This window comes from Monodelphis domestica, chromosome 7 (assembly GCF_027887165.1).
Source record: "Monodelphis domestica isolate mMonDom1 chromosome 7, mMonDom1.pri, whole genome shotgun sequence".
Classification (NCBI taxonomy): Eukaryota; Metazoa; Chordata; class Mammalia; order Didelphimorphia; family Didelphidae; genus Monodelphis; species Monodelphis domestica.
In genome coordinates, this window is record NC_077233.1 from 212,255,491 (window position 1) to 212,272,792 (window position 17,302).

The 17,302-nt window shown below is 39.8% G+C and overlaps 1 protein-coding gene across 3 annotated transcripts in view; it reads left to right on the forward strand.

The window, feature by feature from the left end:
- The first annotated feature begins 9,081 nt into the window (after positions 1 to 9,081).
- The window catches only part of MMD2 (monocyte to macrophage differentiation associated 2), a 123,121-nt gene continuing 114,900 nt past the window's right edge, over positions 9,082 to 17,302 (forward strand). For 2 of the 3 annotated variants that reach the window (XM_056806458.1, XM_007498429.3), the window contains exon 1: positions 9,655 to 10,035. In XM_056806458.1, coding sequence (XP_056662436.1) covers positions 9,989 to 10,035 — 47 coding nt within the window. In that variant the 5' untranslated portion in view covers positions 9,655 to 9,988. Of the gene's footprint in view, positions 10,036 to 17,302 lie in introns of all 3 variants that reach the window. The other variant, XM_056806457.1, reaches the window with a different exon arrangement.

Consider the following 17,302-nt stretch of genomic DNA (forward strand, 5'->3'; position numbering starts at 1 on the left):
TATTTTTGCCTGCCAACTAGACTGTAAGCCTCCTGAGGCTAGGGCCATGTCTTCTACGATTGTATGTCTCACAATTTGTAGCACAAGACTAAGCGCAGAAGAGCAAATTAGTAAAAACTTACTGATAGATCCTGAGCATTTTCTTCTTAAAAATTTCTTTTTTTTTTTAAACCCTTACCTTCCATCTTAGAGTCAATACTGTGTATTGGCTCCAAGGCAGAAGAGTGGTAAGGGCTAGGCTATGGGGGTCAAGTGACTTGCCCAGGGTCACACAGCTAGGAAGTGGCTGAGGCCAAATTTGAACCTAGGACCTCCTGTCTCTAGGCCTGCTTCTCAATCCTGCTTCTCAATCCACAGAGCTACCCAGCTGCCCCTTAAAAATTTCTTATAGAGAAGGAGCTCCAAAAACAGTGTGTGTAAGAAGAAATGGACTTCAGGAACAAATGGAAAGGTTGACAGAACCCAAACATGGTATGATATCATGGAAAGTGTGCTGGGTTTGGCATAAAAGACTTGGGTTTGAATTCTAACTCTGCTACTGGCGTGACTGTGAGCATCACTTCTTTTGCCTCATCTGTTTCCTCATCTGTGAAATGAGCAGGTCAAACTCAATGGTCTCTTCCAGCTTTAAATATATAGTCTCATAATCCTGAATAGGGGCACTGAAATGTATCAAATTTATCAAATTTTTCAATACTGATTTTTAAAAGATAGTGCAATTTTTATGGGGAGACCTTTCATTACTACTCCAACTGATAACATTCCCCCCAAAAGAAATTACTTAAATGTATTTCCTACATGTTTATAATTTCCATATCTTTATATACATTTTTTCTTTGCTTTTCCCCTCCCTCAGTATAATTTAAGTGTCTTGAGTTGTAAGGACTATTTTCATTTTTGTCTTTTTATCCATATTAACTAATTCAGAGCCTGACACATAGTAACTGCTTGAGAAATTGAAATGAATTACTGTAACAAAAGTACTGCTAGAAATATTTTGATATCCTCAGGTCCTTTCCCTCAGTCTTTGAGAAAGAAAGCCCATTTTGTGATTAGAGAAGGAGAGGAATGACTTGGGAGCAATCAGTAAGGAGGAAACTCATAATGATGCATGCAGTTGTTTCCAAGAAGTCAATGGTATCTACAGCTGCTGGAAATAAGGAAGAAAGAAGATAGAGACTGGGGCCATAAAGAGAACACTGAACCATCAGCAAGTATCATCTGCAATGGGGATAAGTTAGAAGTCTTCCCAATAAGACCAGGAGTGAAACAAGGATGCTCATTATCACCTCTATTATTTAACATTGTACTAGAAACACTAGCAGGAGCAATTAGAGAAGAAAAAGAAATTGAAGGTATTAAAATAGGAAAGGAGATGACCAAGCTATCACTCTTTGCAGATGATATGATGGTTTACTTAAGGAATCCTAGAGAATCAACCAAAAAGCTAGTCAAAATAATCAACAACTTTAGCAAAGTTGCAGGATACAAAATAAACTCACATAAGTCATCAGCATTTCTATATATTTCCAAAACATCTCAGCAGCAAGAGTTAGAAAGAGAAAATCCAGTTAAAATCACCCTAGATAATATAAAATATTTAGGAATGTATTTGCCAAGACAAACAAAGAAATTATATGAACACAACTACAAAACACTTTCCATGCATTTAAAACTAGGTCTAAATAATTAGAAAAACATTGATTGCTCAAGGGTAGGACAAACTAACATAATAAAAATGACCATCCTACCCAAATTAATTTACTTATTCAGTGCCATACCTATCAAACTACCAATAAACTTTTTTACTGAATTAGAAAAAACTATAACAAAATTCATTTGGAAGAACAAAAGATCAAGGATATCTAGGGAAATAATGAAAAAATGTGAAGGAAGGTGGACTATCAGTACCAAATCTTAAACTGTACTATAAAGCAGTGATCATCAAAACAATATGGTACTCAGGAGAACATTGTACACAGAGACTGATACCCTGTGGTGGAATCGAATGTAATGGACTTCTCTACCAGCAGCAATGCAAAGATCCAGGACAATTCTGAGGGACTCATGAGAAAGAAGCTATCCATATCCAGAGGAAGAACTGTGGGAGTAGAAACATCAAAGAAAAACAACTGCTTGGTCACATGGTCAATGGGGATGTGATTGGGGATGTAGACTCTGAATGATCAGCCTAGTGCAAGTATCAATAATATGGAAATAGGTCTTGATCAATGATACATGTAAAACCTAGTGGAGCTGCTCATTGGCTATGGGAGGGGGAGGGAAAGAACATGAATCATATAACCATGGAAAATTATTCTAAATTAATTAATTAAAATTTTAAAAAATAAAAGAGAGAGCACTAGATGTAGAAGCAGAAGAACCTGTGTTTGAATCTGAATCCTACCTCTGCCATTTACTACAGGTGTGATCTTGGCAAGTCACTGTACCTCTCTGAGACTCTTATTTCCTCATCAATTAATTAATAATTAAGTACTTTTATTTAAAAAATTTTCAATGAACAAAAATCTTTTGCACCTCCTTTCCATATTCACTGTACCCTTACATTCTATGGGAACAGAAAGAGGAAACAAAACCTTTATAACAATCATGAGCAGAACAAATTAGCCCATTGGCCATGCCCCAAAATGCATGTCTCATTCTACACCTTGAGCCCACATTATCTCGTTCATCATGGGTACAATTTGTTTTCATTTAGCTCACTTGATTCTGTATCAGTTCACACAAGTCTTTCCAGGTTTTTCTAGGACCATTTCTTTTGTCATTTCCTATAGCACAACAGTATTACATCAATATACCATGATTTGTTCAGCTCTTCCTCAATTCGATGGATATTTCCTTGATTTTCAGTTCTTTGCCACAACAAAAAGTTGTAAAGTGTCAATACATAGCATTGCCTATACAGTAATAGCAAAAACATTAATACTTTAAAGGCTTAAAGAGTGAGATTAGCCCTATGAATAGAGACTGAATGATACAGTCCTGTTCTCACCACACTTGACCAGAAGAGCTACACTCTGCCCAGGCAGATACGAATGAAGTATTACGTCTCACCCATGATTGCCAAAGTCTCTTCACACAAATCAGTTCCTGGTGGGATTTTTTTTCCTGTCATACTATTATGTTCCTTTATACTTCCCCAGGGCCTTAATAGCACACTTTGTGGAGTCCTACTGAATCTCCTCTGATGTGTCTGAATTTTCTATTATGGCCTTGAGGTCGTGACCTCAAGTAGGAGGAAATGTTGGCTTTGATAGACTCTGACTGATCAGGCACTCAGTCAGGGCAGGTGCTCTTGCTGTCAAAACATATCTCCATCAAGCATTTAATAAACATCTATGATGGGCCAGGCATTCTGTTAAGTTTTGGAGACAGGAAAAGAGGCAAATAATACAATAAGAACTTGTTTTACACAACCAATATGTTTCAAGGCCCTTCTCAAGAGTTGAAAATCATACATAAGAGTGAACTCCATTATTTAATAAGTACATCTTATACAAACATATCTAAGCACTTTCCAACTTTTCTTGGGCTTATCAGAACTGCCAGCATCACTATTCTTGTACTTTGGGGCCATTATTAACTAAGTAGCATTAATGAAACAAAGAAGCACTACTCTGTTAAGGATGCAACTTGTTACAAACAAGAACTCCAGACAAAGGCTGGTGGAAGAGCTAATGTTTGGCACAAAATAATATAATGATTCACACTAATGCTTTTCAGAGGAAGAATGACTGTAACCGGGTGAAGTGCTGTGAGGCTTTATGCTGTTTGAGAAAATGATTGGGTTTAGCACATAAAATTTATTTTTCATATTTTTCTGCCTTTATTTTTTTTTCTATTGCCACTGGTGGATGCCTGAATTCACATGTGTTGAGTTCAAGTAACATGAGATCCAATTGTACAATGCCCCTGCCTTCAAAGAGCTCACCTTCTAAACAGGGAGAAAGTACAGGGTATGACACATGCCTATAATCTCTTATTGTTCATTTGTGTCCAACTCTGCCTGACCCCATATGGGATTTTCTTGGCAAAGGCACTGGAGTGGGTTGCCAATTCTTTCTCCAGTCAATTAAGGCAAACAAGGTTAAGTGACTTGTCTAGGGTCACACAGCTAGTATTTTATCTTCTTTTTTACATTAAAATTTTTATTTAATTAATTTAGAATATTTTTCCATGGTTACATGATTCATGTTCTTTCTTTCCCCTCCTCCCCTCTCACCCCATAGCCATGTAAGGATAATTTTATAGTTGTGACCTAAACTATATTTAATTATTGGTCGCCATGGGATATCCCAAATAGTAAAATACCCAAGTCAGCTGGAAATTATGGTGATTTTAATTAATATAGAGGAAAAATTTTAAGAAAGAGAGAGAGAGAGAGAGAGGGAAAGAGTTAATTAAAACTGCTCCGGCTCAGGCTGAGCCAGGCAGGAGTTAAAGGCCTTGGCCAAGGAGGCCTTCCCTAAGAGCCAAGGGAAAGGGAAGTCAGTTTTATCACTCACCACATGACTGTCTCAAGGAAGCTGTCTGAGGGAGCTTCTCCAGGCTCTAGTTCCAGGATCGAACTCGTGCCCAACCTGCTCACAGGAAGTCACCAGCCAGAGCACTTCTCTGGGGAAAGACACCACAGAGAGGAAGTGACACACCCTATATAGATGGTTTTACGTCACTTTCCTGCATCTTATCTGTACCAATGGTAGCTTAGCTTGATTTAGGACAGCCCAGGGGTCTGTCAGCTGTTTCTGCACATGTCTATCAAAGGCCATCCTCCTAGATACTTAATCCTTAAGTATGGGTGCAGACATTCCTGACCTTGTTAGACTAAATAGGGTGGAGCAATGTAAAGTTCACAAGACATTCCTGATTCTGTTAGACCAAGTATCTCCATTGTTACAATCAGGAGGTAGCTAAATCAAATCTTCACAGCCAACACACAATTCCACTGGATTTTACATGTGTCGTTGATCAAGACCTATTTACATATTATTAATATTTGCATTAGGTTGATTGCTTAGAGTCTATATCCCCAATCCTATCCGAATCGACTGGTGTGATCAAGCAGTTGTTTTTCTTCTGTGTTTCTACTCCCACGGTTCTTCCTCTGGATGTGGATAACATTCTTTCTTATGAGTCCTTCAAAATTGTCCTAGATCATTGCATTGCTGATAGTAGAGAAGTCCATTACATTCGATTGGCCACAGTATATCTGTCTCATCTGTCTCACAGCTAATATTTTAGTCCAGATTTGAATTCAGGTTTTCCTGACTCTAGCCTCAGTGTTCTATCCACTTGAGCTGCCTCTGTAATGTCTTCTACCAGGAGGGCTGATGGATCATTTGAGCTTGGAAGTTCTTAGCCTTTTGAATATATGCACTAACTCTAGGGCCAATATAGTAAGGCAGCAGGAGTTCCAGGATGGGATGAAATGAGGTGGGACTAGGTTGCTTAAGGGAGGAGTGAATTGGTCTAGTTCAGAACCAGAACAGGGCAAAGCCTTTGCAAAATGGTAAAATTTAGCCTTGAAATAAGTAAATACAAATAAAGGAGGAAAGTGTGTAAATGAATAAGTAATATGTGATATATACAGAGTATATGAAAGGTAATTTTAGGGGGATTGGACTAGATCAGTGGTGGGTCAAACACGCATCCTGAGGGCCACATGGGGCAGCAATATTCCCTAGTGCATCCTGGATGAGATTAAAATTTTTTGGGAAATACAGGTGTCTTTTCTATATCATGACTTTCCTCATCATGGCTTCAATACATCTTGGGCTGGCACATGAAATTTAATGGGAATTTGGGGGGAGTTTTGAGGAAACCAAAGCCAACATGTGAAGGCCAGCAGACAATGCAGAAAAAGTTTAGAAGTCCAGAAATGCATAAAACATATGTATAGTGTCATATATCAATGTGTTTTATCTTTTAATACTATAAATATACAATTTCCCTTTTAAAGATAGAATAAATAAAAAGTTAAAATTCATGAAAAGAAAACAAAAGCCAGCAGATGACACACAAAGACTGAAATGCAGAGATACTTTAAAAAGTTTAGTAAATCATAAATGAATGTAAGGTATTGTAAACATCCCATAAAAGAAAAAAAAAACATTCAGATTTCTTCTCTGGTACAAAGGGAAAAACATAAACATAAAAAATTATGTAGATTTTCCAGATCAGGGGGTGCTGTACCCCTGGCCTCTTCAATGTAGAAGGGACATTTGTATTTAGCAAAACAAAAGAAATACAATAAAATATAGATAGTTATATTTTAAAACCAAGTCAATATGCAGCCCAAAGGTATTCTTATATATATGGATTAGTGGCCCCCATTTCTATATGAGTTTAATACCCCTGTACTAGCAGACTCCTGAGTGTCCCTCTAAATCCTTTAAAAAATTATTAGTTTGTTATATTAAAATTCCTACTCTCCCTCCTCCTCTCCTCACTAGAGAAGGCACTATTTGACAGAAAGATATATGTATATATATGTATATATATATAAAACTATGTCTTGCTTGCTTTTATTTATTGGTCATTTCTCTGAAGGTAGACATATGCAAGACATTCTTCAAACAACATTTCTGTAGTTGTAAGTAAATAATGTTCTCTTGGTTCTGCTCGTTTCATTCTTCATAATTTCATATAGGTCTTTCCATGCTTTATAAAATAAACCAGCTCAAAGTCATTTCTTATGGCACAGTAGTATTTCATCACAATCATATGCCACAACTTCTAAATCCTAAGAATAAATAAAGATCTTTTGACTGAAGGAGAAGCAGTTACATTAATAGGTAAAGGAGAAGAATCTATAGATCCTGGAGAGAAAAGATATTTAGAGTCAGCTTGGGCCTCATTGCACATTCCAGTCTTCTCCAGAGATGTTGAGATACTTTGTCTATTTTAAAAATCCCAATATTGTGAGAAATGAATCCTACTGGCATATATACCTCAGAGCTTACCACTGACTGGTCACCAGGCTGAGGCACTGTTGGATCTTGACTGCAGTATGATTCTGGGGCCCTCTGTTGCCATAACAACTGGATTCCAGCTTTAAAAATAGTAACTTATTTTTCATTCAACATCTTTTGCCCTCAGAACCAAAAAAAAAAAATTAAAACTATTTTGGTGCTTGATCTTCATTTTAGGTATCCCCTCAGGCATCCTACCTAAGTATAGAGTCAGGGCTTGCCCCCATTCTTCATAAGAAAAAAAATATTAAGATGCTGTGTTAACTTGATATGTTAAGGAACAAGAAAGGGGTAGTGGGATAGCAGAGGAGAGGAAATTCTCAGGGGAACTGTCAACAAAGCTTCTTAGCTTCTCTCACTGGACATATCCTTATTTATCTACTTGCCCGTCTGCCTGCCTGCCTGTGAGCTTTCCTGATGCTAAGACAGAGAGCTTTGATCCATAGGGACTGGGATGAGTCTCTGTCAGGAGAAGAGTCAGCCCAGTGGGTTAGTATATAAGCCTTTTGCTTTGGCTAGCCAGCATGTTGATTCTCTTTAGAAATTTGATGGGAGGGACTGAGTGAGATGGAGACTGTAGCAATAAGGGTTAAAGGCCTTGGGCTTTTATCTCCATTGTGCCTTACTAATAATGAAACACTAGATTATAGTAACAAGTGTGCTTCTAGGTCAGGCTGAAGGTGGGTCTGCAGAATAGGTGGTCCTCAGAAGTAAAACATATGGAGAATAGGATTTAAGTACAATAGTAGAGAGGCAAAAAAAAAAAAAAGAACATCATGAGAGATTGAGTAATGCATGCCTAGCCCTCTTTCCCAATTTCTGGATGAATAAGATGTGCATAGAAAGAAAAAGACTGCTTTCATGGAAACAACACTGAACTTAAAGTCAAGAATTGAAAGTCAGTTCTGGTCTTAGCTCTGGCACCCATTAGCTAGATACCTTGTGTAAGTCTCAGACCTGCTGGCACCTGAGTTTCTTACTCTGTCAACTAAGGCAATCTTACTACTAAAGGAATATAGATAGCACTTTTATAGTCTTCAAAGCATTTCCCCATAACTCTAGCAATTAAAAGGATTTTAGAGGACATATATTCCTATTGGAAGAAACTGAAGTATGGAGAAACTAAGAGATTTGCTCAGTGGTCACAAGAAGTGTCAGGAGGAGGATTTGAAATGGAGACTGACTCCACAGTCACTGTACCACCTCTCAATGAAGTAGGCTTCCCTACCCAGACCCCCTTTTTCCTACCCTTTCAAATTTTCCGTATGATGAGCTTCATTGGGTTTCTGAGATCTGTACACTCTAATTGCTCAACGACTATTCCCTAACTTCAGTCTTACTGGGACTCTCTGGCCCCCACTTTATCTCATCTGGCTTTTACCTTCCTACCCCATTCGGCTCAGGCTCTCCACCTTTCCACATCCCATCTCTCCGGCCCCCACCTCGATACGCTCTGTCTGGCAGAGCTAGTCGTCAGGCAGGGATGACACTGAACTCATCCTCCACGTGGTCTCTAAACCGGGATGAGGCAGCTAATGTTGAGGGGTGAGCACGGGCGACCCCTCAAGAGCTGTACAGGCAGAACAGTCTTTGTTCTGAGCTAATACGGCTGATCCTCCATAGGTACCCAACCAACGATCAACCGCCTCTGAAGTCATTGTAATAATGTAGTAAGATGACAGCAGGATAAGAGCATAAAAATGGAGTCTGGCGATTGAGAAGACGTTCCACTAGAAGCTGGATTTTTAACAGAGGAAGACAGTCTGATCCAGGCGGGGATTATCACCCCTCCCCCCCCCCATCCCCGCACCCAGAAGCAGATCCTCCCCCTCTCCCCCCAGCTCGATCTGAGTAACTGTTGCATTCTGTCTTCATTCTTTCTGGGTCTTTGGGGCCAGCTTTCCTTCTGTCCCAAGAAACGCAGGGACGGGCTGAAGAGCAAAGGTTGGGATTGGAGGTGGGATAGAAGGATGTCCAAGGCCACAGAGGCGTAAACCAGGAGAATGATTTCCAAGCTTCCCCTCACCAGTGCGGGTCTTTTTGAGGAGCCCCCAGGAGCGCGCTCTTTCTTTGGCAGCAGGCGGCCAGCTAGAGAGTGTAGCGGGGCGGGGAGGAGCTGCTGGGTGCTGTGGAGGGAATGAAGCCTAACAGAGGCTGCTAACTGTCCAAGGCTGAAAAAGAGAGTTTGCAAGGGAGCGATCCTCTGTTCTACCCGCGACCCTGAACACACACAACGCACACGCACGCACGCACATAGACACATCACACACAACCGCACCCATCTAAACCTGAGCATCTGACCCTGCGTGAAAGGAAAGACAGAGCTCTGCCCCAGCCTGGGACAATGACCTCCTAAGGGCACCCTTACTTTTTAAATCTGCCTACCCTCTTCCACAGTGAGCCAGGGGGTGGGGGTTGTGCCCATGACCCAACTAAAGCCACCAGAGCTAGCTAAGGCGATTGATTAGACTGGTTTCGCTCCTTGGGATCGATCTGGGTGTAGGGGCGGGGTCCCTTTCCCTCCCGGGTCCCTCCTCTTTCACCATCTGCTTTGGGATTTGGCTTCTGCTACTAAGCTCCCTCCCGTGCCTGTGTTTCCCTCCTCCCTTCCGTACAGTAGATGGGCCCATGACTGACTTTCGGGGAAGGGGGAGGAGGGACTGGGATTAAAGGGGGAATTGCGACCCCGAGTGGAGACAGAGACGGAGCTGGAGAGGCAGGAGTTGGTCCTCTTCCCTGGACTCCTCAGATCTGAGAGAAAGCATAGTTAACCTCCAACCTGCTGCTGAGTGAGCGGGTGAACTCGAGCCAGGGATTTTAACCTGCTGCTCTTCTGAATTAATCTCTTTCCGTCCCGGGTTTGTTTCCTCATTTCCCTCCCCCTCCCTTCTCCCTCCCTCGTCTCCTCCCCGCTCCCCGCCTTCGTTTTCTCTCTGCCTCCTTCCAAGTTTCCTTCTTCACTTGTACCAGAGCAGAATTCTGATGGAACTGCAAAGATGTTCGTATCCAGATTCCTGGATTTTCAAAAGACAAAATATGCAAGGTAAAGCTGACATCTGCATGCCTGGCAACCCCCTTCCTCCTCCCTACCTAATTTCGTGAAACAGTTGGGGTATCGGTGAGGGCCAAGTCTTCTCACCTCGAGAGAGGAGGAAGACACTTGTGGGCTGCATCCCGGGGAGTGTACTGAATCCTTTGAGAAGATTAGGTTTGTCTGGGTTGTGAATGTGGCTCCCATGCTCATCCTGTATCTTACCCCCTCCCCCATTTAAGAATTCCAAAAGGGAAAACTGTTTACAACGGAGAGAAAAAATTTCTTTCTGATATGCAGGGCAGGTATAGGACCTAACAGAATTATGTTGGATTTAAGAGCATCGTCGCTAGGAGCAGAAAAGGCTATGCAATACCTTTTCCTTGAGATCTTGAATTAACTTATGCTTAATTCTCAGGAGCTTGGAGTAGAGAGAGAAAGAAAGGGAAAGAAGGAGATATTACCTATTTAGACACCAGAAAGACTCAAAGAAAACCAAAAACAAGAGAGATAACAGGACAAAAAATAGGGTGCTATCAAAGGACCACAGACCTTAGGGATGTCAAACAGTATCAGATTTTGCACATGTTCCCAAAGATATCATTTCATGGGATATCTTTGGAAACATTTCTCTAAAGATATGCTTGATATTTTCATACCTTTGGAAATTCTCAAGAAATTGGAACATGCTATTTCTTTTTCTTTTTCTTTTCTTTTCTTTTTCTTTTCTTTTCTTTTTCTTTTCTTTTCTCTTCTTTTCTTTTCTTTTCTTTTCTTTTCTTTTCTTTTCTTTTCTTTTCTTTTCTTTTCTTTTCTTTTCTTTTCTTTTCTTTTCTTTTCTTTTCTTTTCTTTTCTTTTCTTTTTCCTTCCTGTTTTAAACCTTTACTTTCTGTCTTAGAGTTAATCCTGGGTTCCAAGACAGAAGAGCAGTAAGGCCTGAACTATGGGGGTTAAGTGACTTGCCCAGCGTCACACACCTAGGAAGTGACTGAGACTAGATTTGAACCCAGGACCTCCCATCTCCAGGCCTGGGATCATGCTATTTTGACTCAAATTGTTGAGAAGCTTTCATGCATGATTGAATTTGATATAAAAATATATATTCTTACTGAAGTGATGTTAATTCTTCCTGGTATTAGGGGAAAATAATTGGAGAGCTAATCCTCAAATTATATCATTCTTTTCTCATTAAGATGCTTGATAGCTAGTTTGTTGTTTATAAGACAACTCTTAAGGTACATCAGTGACTGATGATTAGAATGACATCATTTGAAAATGAATTGTAAGAAAGTGAAGTTTTTTCCACTGTCACTAACAAAAGTTGATACCAATAGGAAAACTTTGGAGGCATGTATTTTTTTTAGGTTGGGAAAAAATTTCTTGTGGGAAAAGATATTTAAGTGAAAACACTCACTTTGTCTAACTTCAGGGTGAGTTGCTACTGAACTTCCTGATGGTAGGAGGCAGAGATCACAACTATGGGCATGCCAGAAGTGTCCAGTGTCTGAAAAGAAGCCAGCAGCATCTAGTTAGTGATTTTGGGTGAATGTTTCAGTTGAAAGCTTTTCTTTGGTGTCCTTTATCTAGGTCACAAGGAATAAAAAGTTGGAATAATAAAAGGATTGGATAGTTGTTAATTGAAATAATTAAGGATGCAAGAAGCACAAGAATCAGTCACAAGAGCCAATAGTGAATAATCATTTTTTTAAACTGCTAGTCATGCTAGGGATTATATTAAGGACTGAGGATACAAGGAAAAACAAAAGGCACGTCTCTGTGCTCAGAGTTCACAATCTAATAGGTAGACAACCTGCAAATAACTGTGTATAAACACAGTAAAAATGACAAATTGCAGATAATCAAGAGAAGGGAGGCATTAGAATTAAGGGGGATTAGGAAAGACTTCCTGTATAAAGTGAGATTTTAGTTGGGTAGTCAGAAAGTAGAGATGAGGAGGGAGAGCAATTTAGACATGGGGTAGGGGTTAGGGATAGATCTAGTCAGTCAAAATTTCCAGGATCAGGAAAGGAAATAATTGTACAAGAAACAATAAGGAGGTCAGAGGCACCAAATGAAAAAATATAGGGGGAGGGGAGGAGATAAGGGAAAGGCAGCTGGGTAGCACAGTGTATAGAGCCCCAGACCTGGAATCATGAGGACCTTGGTTCAAATCTGACTTGAGACACTTCCTAGTTGTTGATCCTAGGCAAATCAATTACCTCTGCTTGTCTAGCCCTTGCTGCAACTCAGTCTTACACAGACAGAACTAAGAGTTTAAAAAAATAATAATATATTAGGAGAGGAGGTGAATCCTTTCCCCTCCTCAATGATTCTTTTCTTTATATGCAATTTAGGAGGAAAGGATTCTGATATCAAAGTAATTGCTATGAAATAACAGAATTTTGGGGCCAGAAATCACCTAAGAGAGCATCTAGTCCTAAACTTTCATCCTTCATCCATTTTGCAGATGAAGAAATTGAGACCAAGAGTGACTTGTACAAAGTCATGTGGATACTAAGGGATAGAGCCTCAAACCCAGATTTTTTGACTCCATGTATATTCTTCCATTTCCTCTTCCTATGACTTTGCTTTCATAGGTGCAATCTGAAAAGAATCCTCTTTCAAAGATTATATACATTTCTAGCCTATGGTGCACTGCTCAAGTGCCCCTTTGCCTAATGGTACAAGGAAGATACTCAGTTATTTAATGGGATCTTCCTGGTTCTTTGCTTTCTATGATTCTATGAGATTGCCGAATAAATATTGTTGGATGTTGCCAAGAGGGTCTCTGCAAAGCAGGGACTTCCTACTGGTTTGCTAACAAAATGCCCTTAGGTTAGAACCTGATCCATAGAAAAGCTGGTGCAAACTTCATGTTTTGTTATAGATGCAAGTGAGAAGCAGCTGCATTTTGATGAGTCCTAGCAACTTTGGAGGTTGCTGGGATGGAAGAGTGTGTCTAGATCAGGATTCTACATCTGGCAAATTGGGGACTAGGACCGGCTGGCTCCCTAGCAGATTGTGTCCAGTGATTACTTCTCTGAACTGAAGGAAATTGGTATTGCTGCAGCTGAGGGAATGTTCCCAGTGAAAGGATCAGAATAAGATGTGTTAGAAAGTAATTAAAACACCATCTCTTTTGGGAAATAGATAATGTTATGTGTTTCGCTACCTTGGACAAAATTGACAAGTAAGCATCCCTATAATCTACTGTCTACTTTCTTTTCCTTACTTTTCAGGCTACGTTTGCCATCACTTTTGGATGCTCTCCAGTGATACTGGTTTCCTCTACTCAGAGAAAGGCCCCAATATCAAGTGTTTAGTTCTAAATAATATTATTAGTTGAGTTTTATCTTTATCAAGGGGATTAACATCTTTACTGATGCTAAAGTGATATTCCTAAAGCATAAGTCTGATGACATTGCTCTCCTGCTCAATGAGCTCTCATGGCTCCCTATTACCTCCAGAATCAAGTACCAACTCTTATTTAGCATGTAAAAATCTTTATAACTGGACTCCAAACTATCTTTCCAGTCTTGTTATACATTACTCTCCTTCAAGTCCCATGTGGTCTAGTCAGATTGGCCTCACTGTTCCTAACATATAATATTTCCTCTCCCATAGCCAAACTTAGCATGGGCTGTATCCTATGCTTGCACTGCCCTCTCTTTTCACTTCTTCCCTTTAGAATTCCTCATTTCCACCAATGCTTTCCATATTAGACTTTTTTTCTGACCCCATATTAGTGCCTCCCTAAATTACTTTGTACATATTTTATATGTATTAATTTTTTAGTGTTTTCCCCATAAAATGTAAGTTTTTTGAGAGCAGGGAATACTTTCATTTTTGCCTTTGCATCACCAAGACTTGGTACAATGCCTGGCATACAGTAGGTGCTCAACAAATGTTTATTTGATTGGTTGGTCTGAAGTCTCATTGTTAGTAGGAGAATGAAGATTTGTCTCGTTTTAAAGGATTTTAAACATCTTTGGAGCAGGTAGTCAGGTTTTGGGGGGACCTAAACCTTGGAAATTTCATAGGTCAGAAATACTTCTCACATCTCTGCTATACATTTTTGTAGATGGGATAAGAATGGGACTAGATCTATGATTTCATCAATGTAGGAAGTTCTTTGTCAAGGATTATTTCTCACAATATAGGTCAACATTTTCCCTGTAACTTTATTGTCTTAGCAACTTGCCTAGAACACAAATGAGTTAAATGACTTGTCCAGGATAACATTGCCAGTGTGTATAAGAGGTGGGACTTGAAACCAAATCTTTCTCGCTTCACATTCAATACTGGGTACTCTAAGAGAACTTTTTAAAGCAAGAATCCCCAACCTTCTAATGGGTAGCAAAATAATTCTCTGGGCATCAGATCAAATTTATTTCAAGTGAAAGTCAAGACAACTCTAAGCAAAGGAATAAAATATACTTAATGGGACATTTTTGAAATGGTCATATTAGAAGGGTTTGTTAATATAATACACTGAAAATATGCATGAGGAAGGCAGTGTGGAGCAGTGACTCAAACACTGGACTAGGAAGCATCAGATCTAGGTTGTAGTTTCAGTTCAGGGATATATTCATTGTATGACTTGGGTAATTCAATCAACCCATCCATGCCTCAGTTTCCTCTTCTTTAAAACAAGAAATATGGACTAGATGATATCCAAGGTCCCTTCTATTTCTAGAATTCTTAAAGGAGTCTGTAGGGATGTGTATGCTAATGCTGTGGGAATATAGGTAATATGCATTGGATGCAAAAATAAAGGTTCTATTTTGTATTTTGAGGCCAATAGAAAGTAAATTTTACAGTATAATTTGCCAGCAGGTGTACTGGAATGAGCTAGAATAGGGACTCTGATTTGATACTTTTTATTTATTTATTTATTTATTTATTTATTTTTTAAACCCTTACCTTCCACCTTGGAGTCAATACTATGTATTGGCTCCAAGGCAGAAGAGTGGTAAGGGCTAGGCAATGGGAGTCAAGTGACTTGCCCAGGGTCACACAGCTGGGAAGTGCCTGAGGCCAGATTTGAACCTTGGACCTTGGACCCCTCTCTAGGCCTGACTCTCAATCCACTGAGCTACCCAGCTGCCCCCTTGATATTTTTTTAAAGTTACATAAAGAAACAATTTTTGACAATCATTTTCTGAAATTTTTTTGATTCAGATTCTCTCCTTCCCTCCCTTTCCCCTCCTCCCCAAGAGGGCAAATAGTCTGATGTAGGATTTCAGTACTTTCATGTAATACATAATTCCAAGTTCCTGATTCCATGACAGAAGACATATATCATACACACATTAAAAAAAACTCAGAAAGGAAATAAAGTGAAATATGGTGTGCTTTGATCTGCAGTCAGACTTCTGGTATTCCTAAAATCAGCTTTTTACTAGCAGATTGGTACTGTTGAAAATTCAAATATGACCTCTGAGGAGTGTAGACATCCAGCAGTGTTTCCTATTTCCATACTAACTTGGATTCTTTTAAAAATAGTTAACTTGTAACTAACTACTCTCCTCCAGGTTTGGATGGCCTCTAAGGAAAGCCCAACAAATTTTCATAGTGTCACAAATCTGAATACCTTCAGAGAGATTGATGTAGGCATTGGGATCTCATATAAATAAACCCTTGGTGTTCTTCTCCTTGGAAAAGCAATGAAAGTATAGGTTTTCTCTTGTGCACTCAGTCTCAATATGTCCTTATCTATAGAGTGAAAGGATTGGACTTGCTATATGGTCCATTTCAACTTTAATATCCAGCCATCAGTTGGACTAATGCATGTGTGACCTTGAGCAAGTCACTTAACTTCTAAGAGTCTTGGTTTTCTCATCTATAAGACTATGGTTTGGGATTAAAAGACTTCCAAGCAAGGTCTTTTCCAACTTTATACCTGTGATCCTACAACTTGATCATGAATAATTATGATAACAAACATGTATTTACTACCCAACACATGTGAAACTCTCCAAGGGGAATACAGAGAAATATATCTACATAGTTGCTCTCAAGGAGCTTACGGTCTAGTTGGGGAGAGAAGAGGTATACATAAGCAGTGACAAGACATCATTGTGGAGAAGAGACTTATCTACTTCAAACCTACCAGCAACAACTGCTGATGGACTACCACCAACAGGCAGATAAGCACAGATGCCCTAGTAGAGGCAGCACCCAGACTGATCCTGCTTCCAGCTCAGCCCAGCCCTCACACATATCATCCAGGGAGGCAATTCCTGCAGAGAAGGGGCCATCCTGACCAACTGCCACTGCACAGATAAGCCAGCTTAGATGAAGCAGCAAGACACCCTTAGGGAAAGACAGGGCAGCGCATGCCAGGCAAGTTAAACCACTACCACCACATTGACCACTATCTCCCCTCAGACCTCCATGGAGACAGCCCAGAACCCTAAATCCAAGAGCCCTGGGAATAATAATGGTTCCTCAGTGCCCTCAGCCACCCTTGTGGGAAGGACCCCAGCAATCATTCCTGCAGTTATACCTGCTATAGCCACAGCTATCGCATAAGAAAGCTCTTGTTGCCAAAGTCCTTGGCACTGGCAGATAATTTGTTTTGCCAAGGGACAAGACATCAAAGAAGATCCATTACCATCGGCTTTGCTGCTGCAGCCTAAGAATCATGGGACCTTTCCATCTGACTTACATGTGTAACCTTCCATATGTGTTTTCTCCCTTGTTAGAATATTTGTTCTCAGGGCACCTAGGTAGCACAATGGGTAGAGTAGCTTAAGACTGAGAACTACAGTAGCAGTAGCAACAACCACTACCACTACAACAACAGCAACAACAACAACCCCTACAACAATAGCAGCAAGTACAACTGCAACAGCAACAATTATCCTTACAACTACAACAGCAGCAGCAAGTACTACAACAGCAGCAGCAACAACAATCCCTACAACTACAACAGCAACCACAATAATCCTACAACTACAATAGCAGCAACAATCCCTACAGCTATAACAGCAGCAACAACATCCCCTATAACTATAGCAGTAGCAGTAACAACAACCACTACAACTACAATAGCAGCAACAACTTCAGAAGTAACAACAGCTAACATTTATGTAGCACTTTAAAGTTTGTGAAATGTTTTTATATGTTATGCCATTTGAATATCACAAAACCCTGTGATTTGTTATCCCCATTTTATGGGAAACTGAGGCAGGATCCTAACTTTTCCCCATTTATGTGGAATTAGAATCATCTGTGATAAATAAAAGAATAATAATTTTTTTAAAAAATGACTTA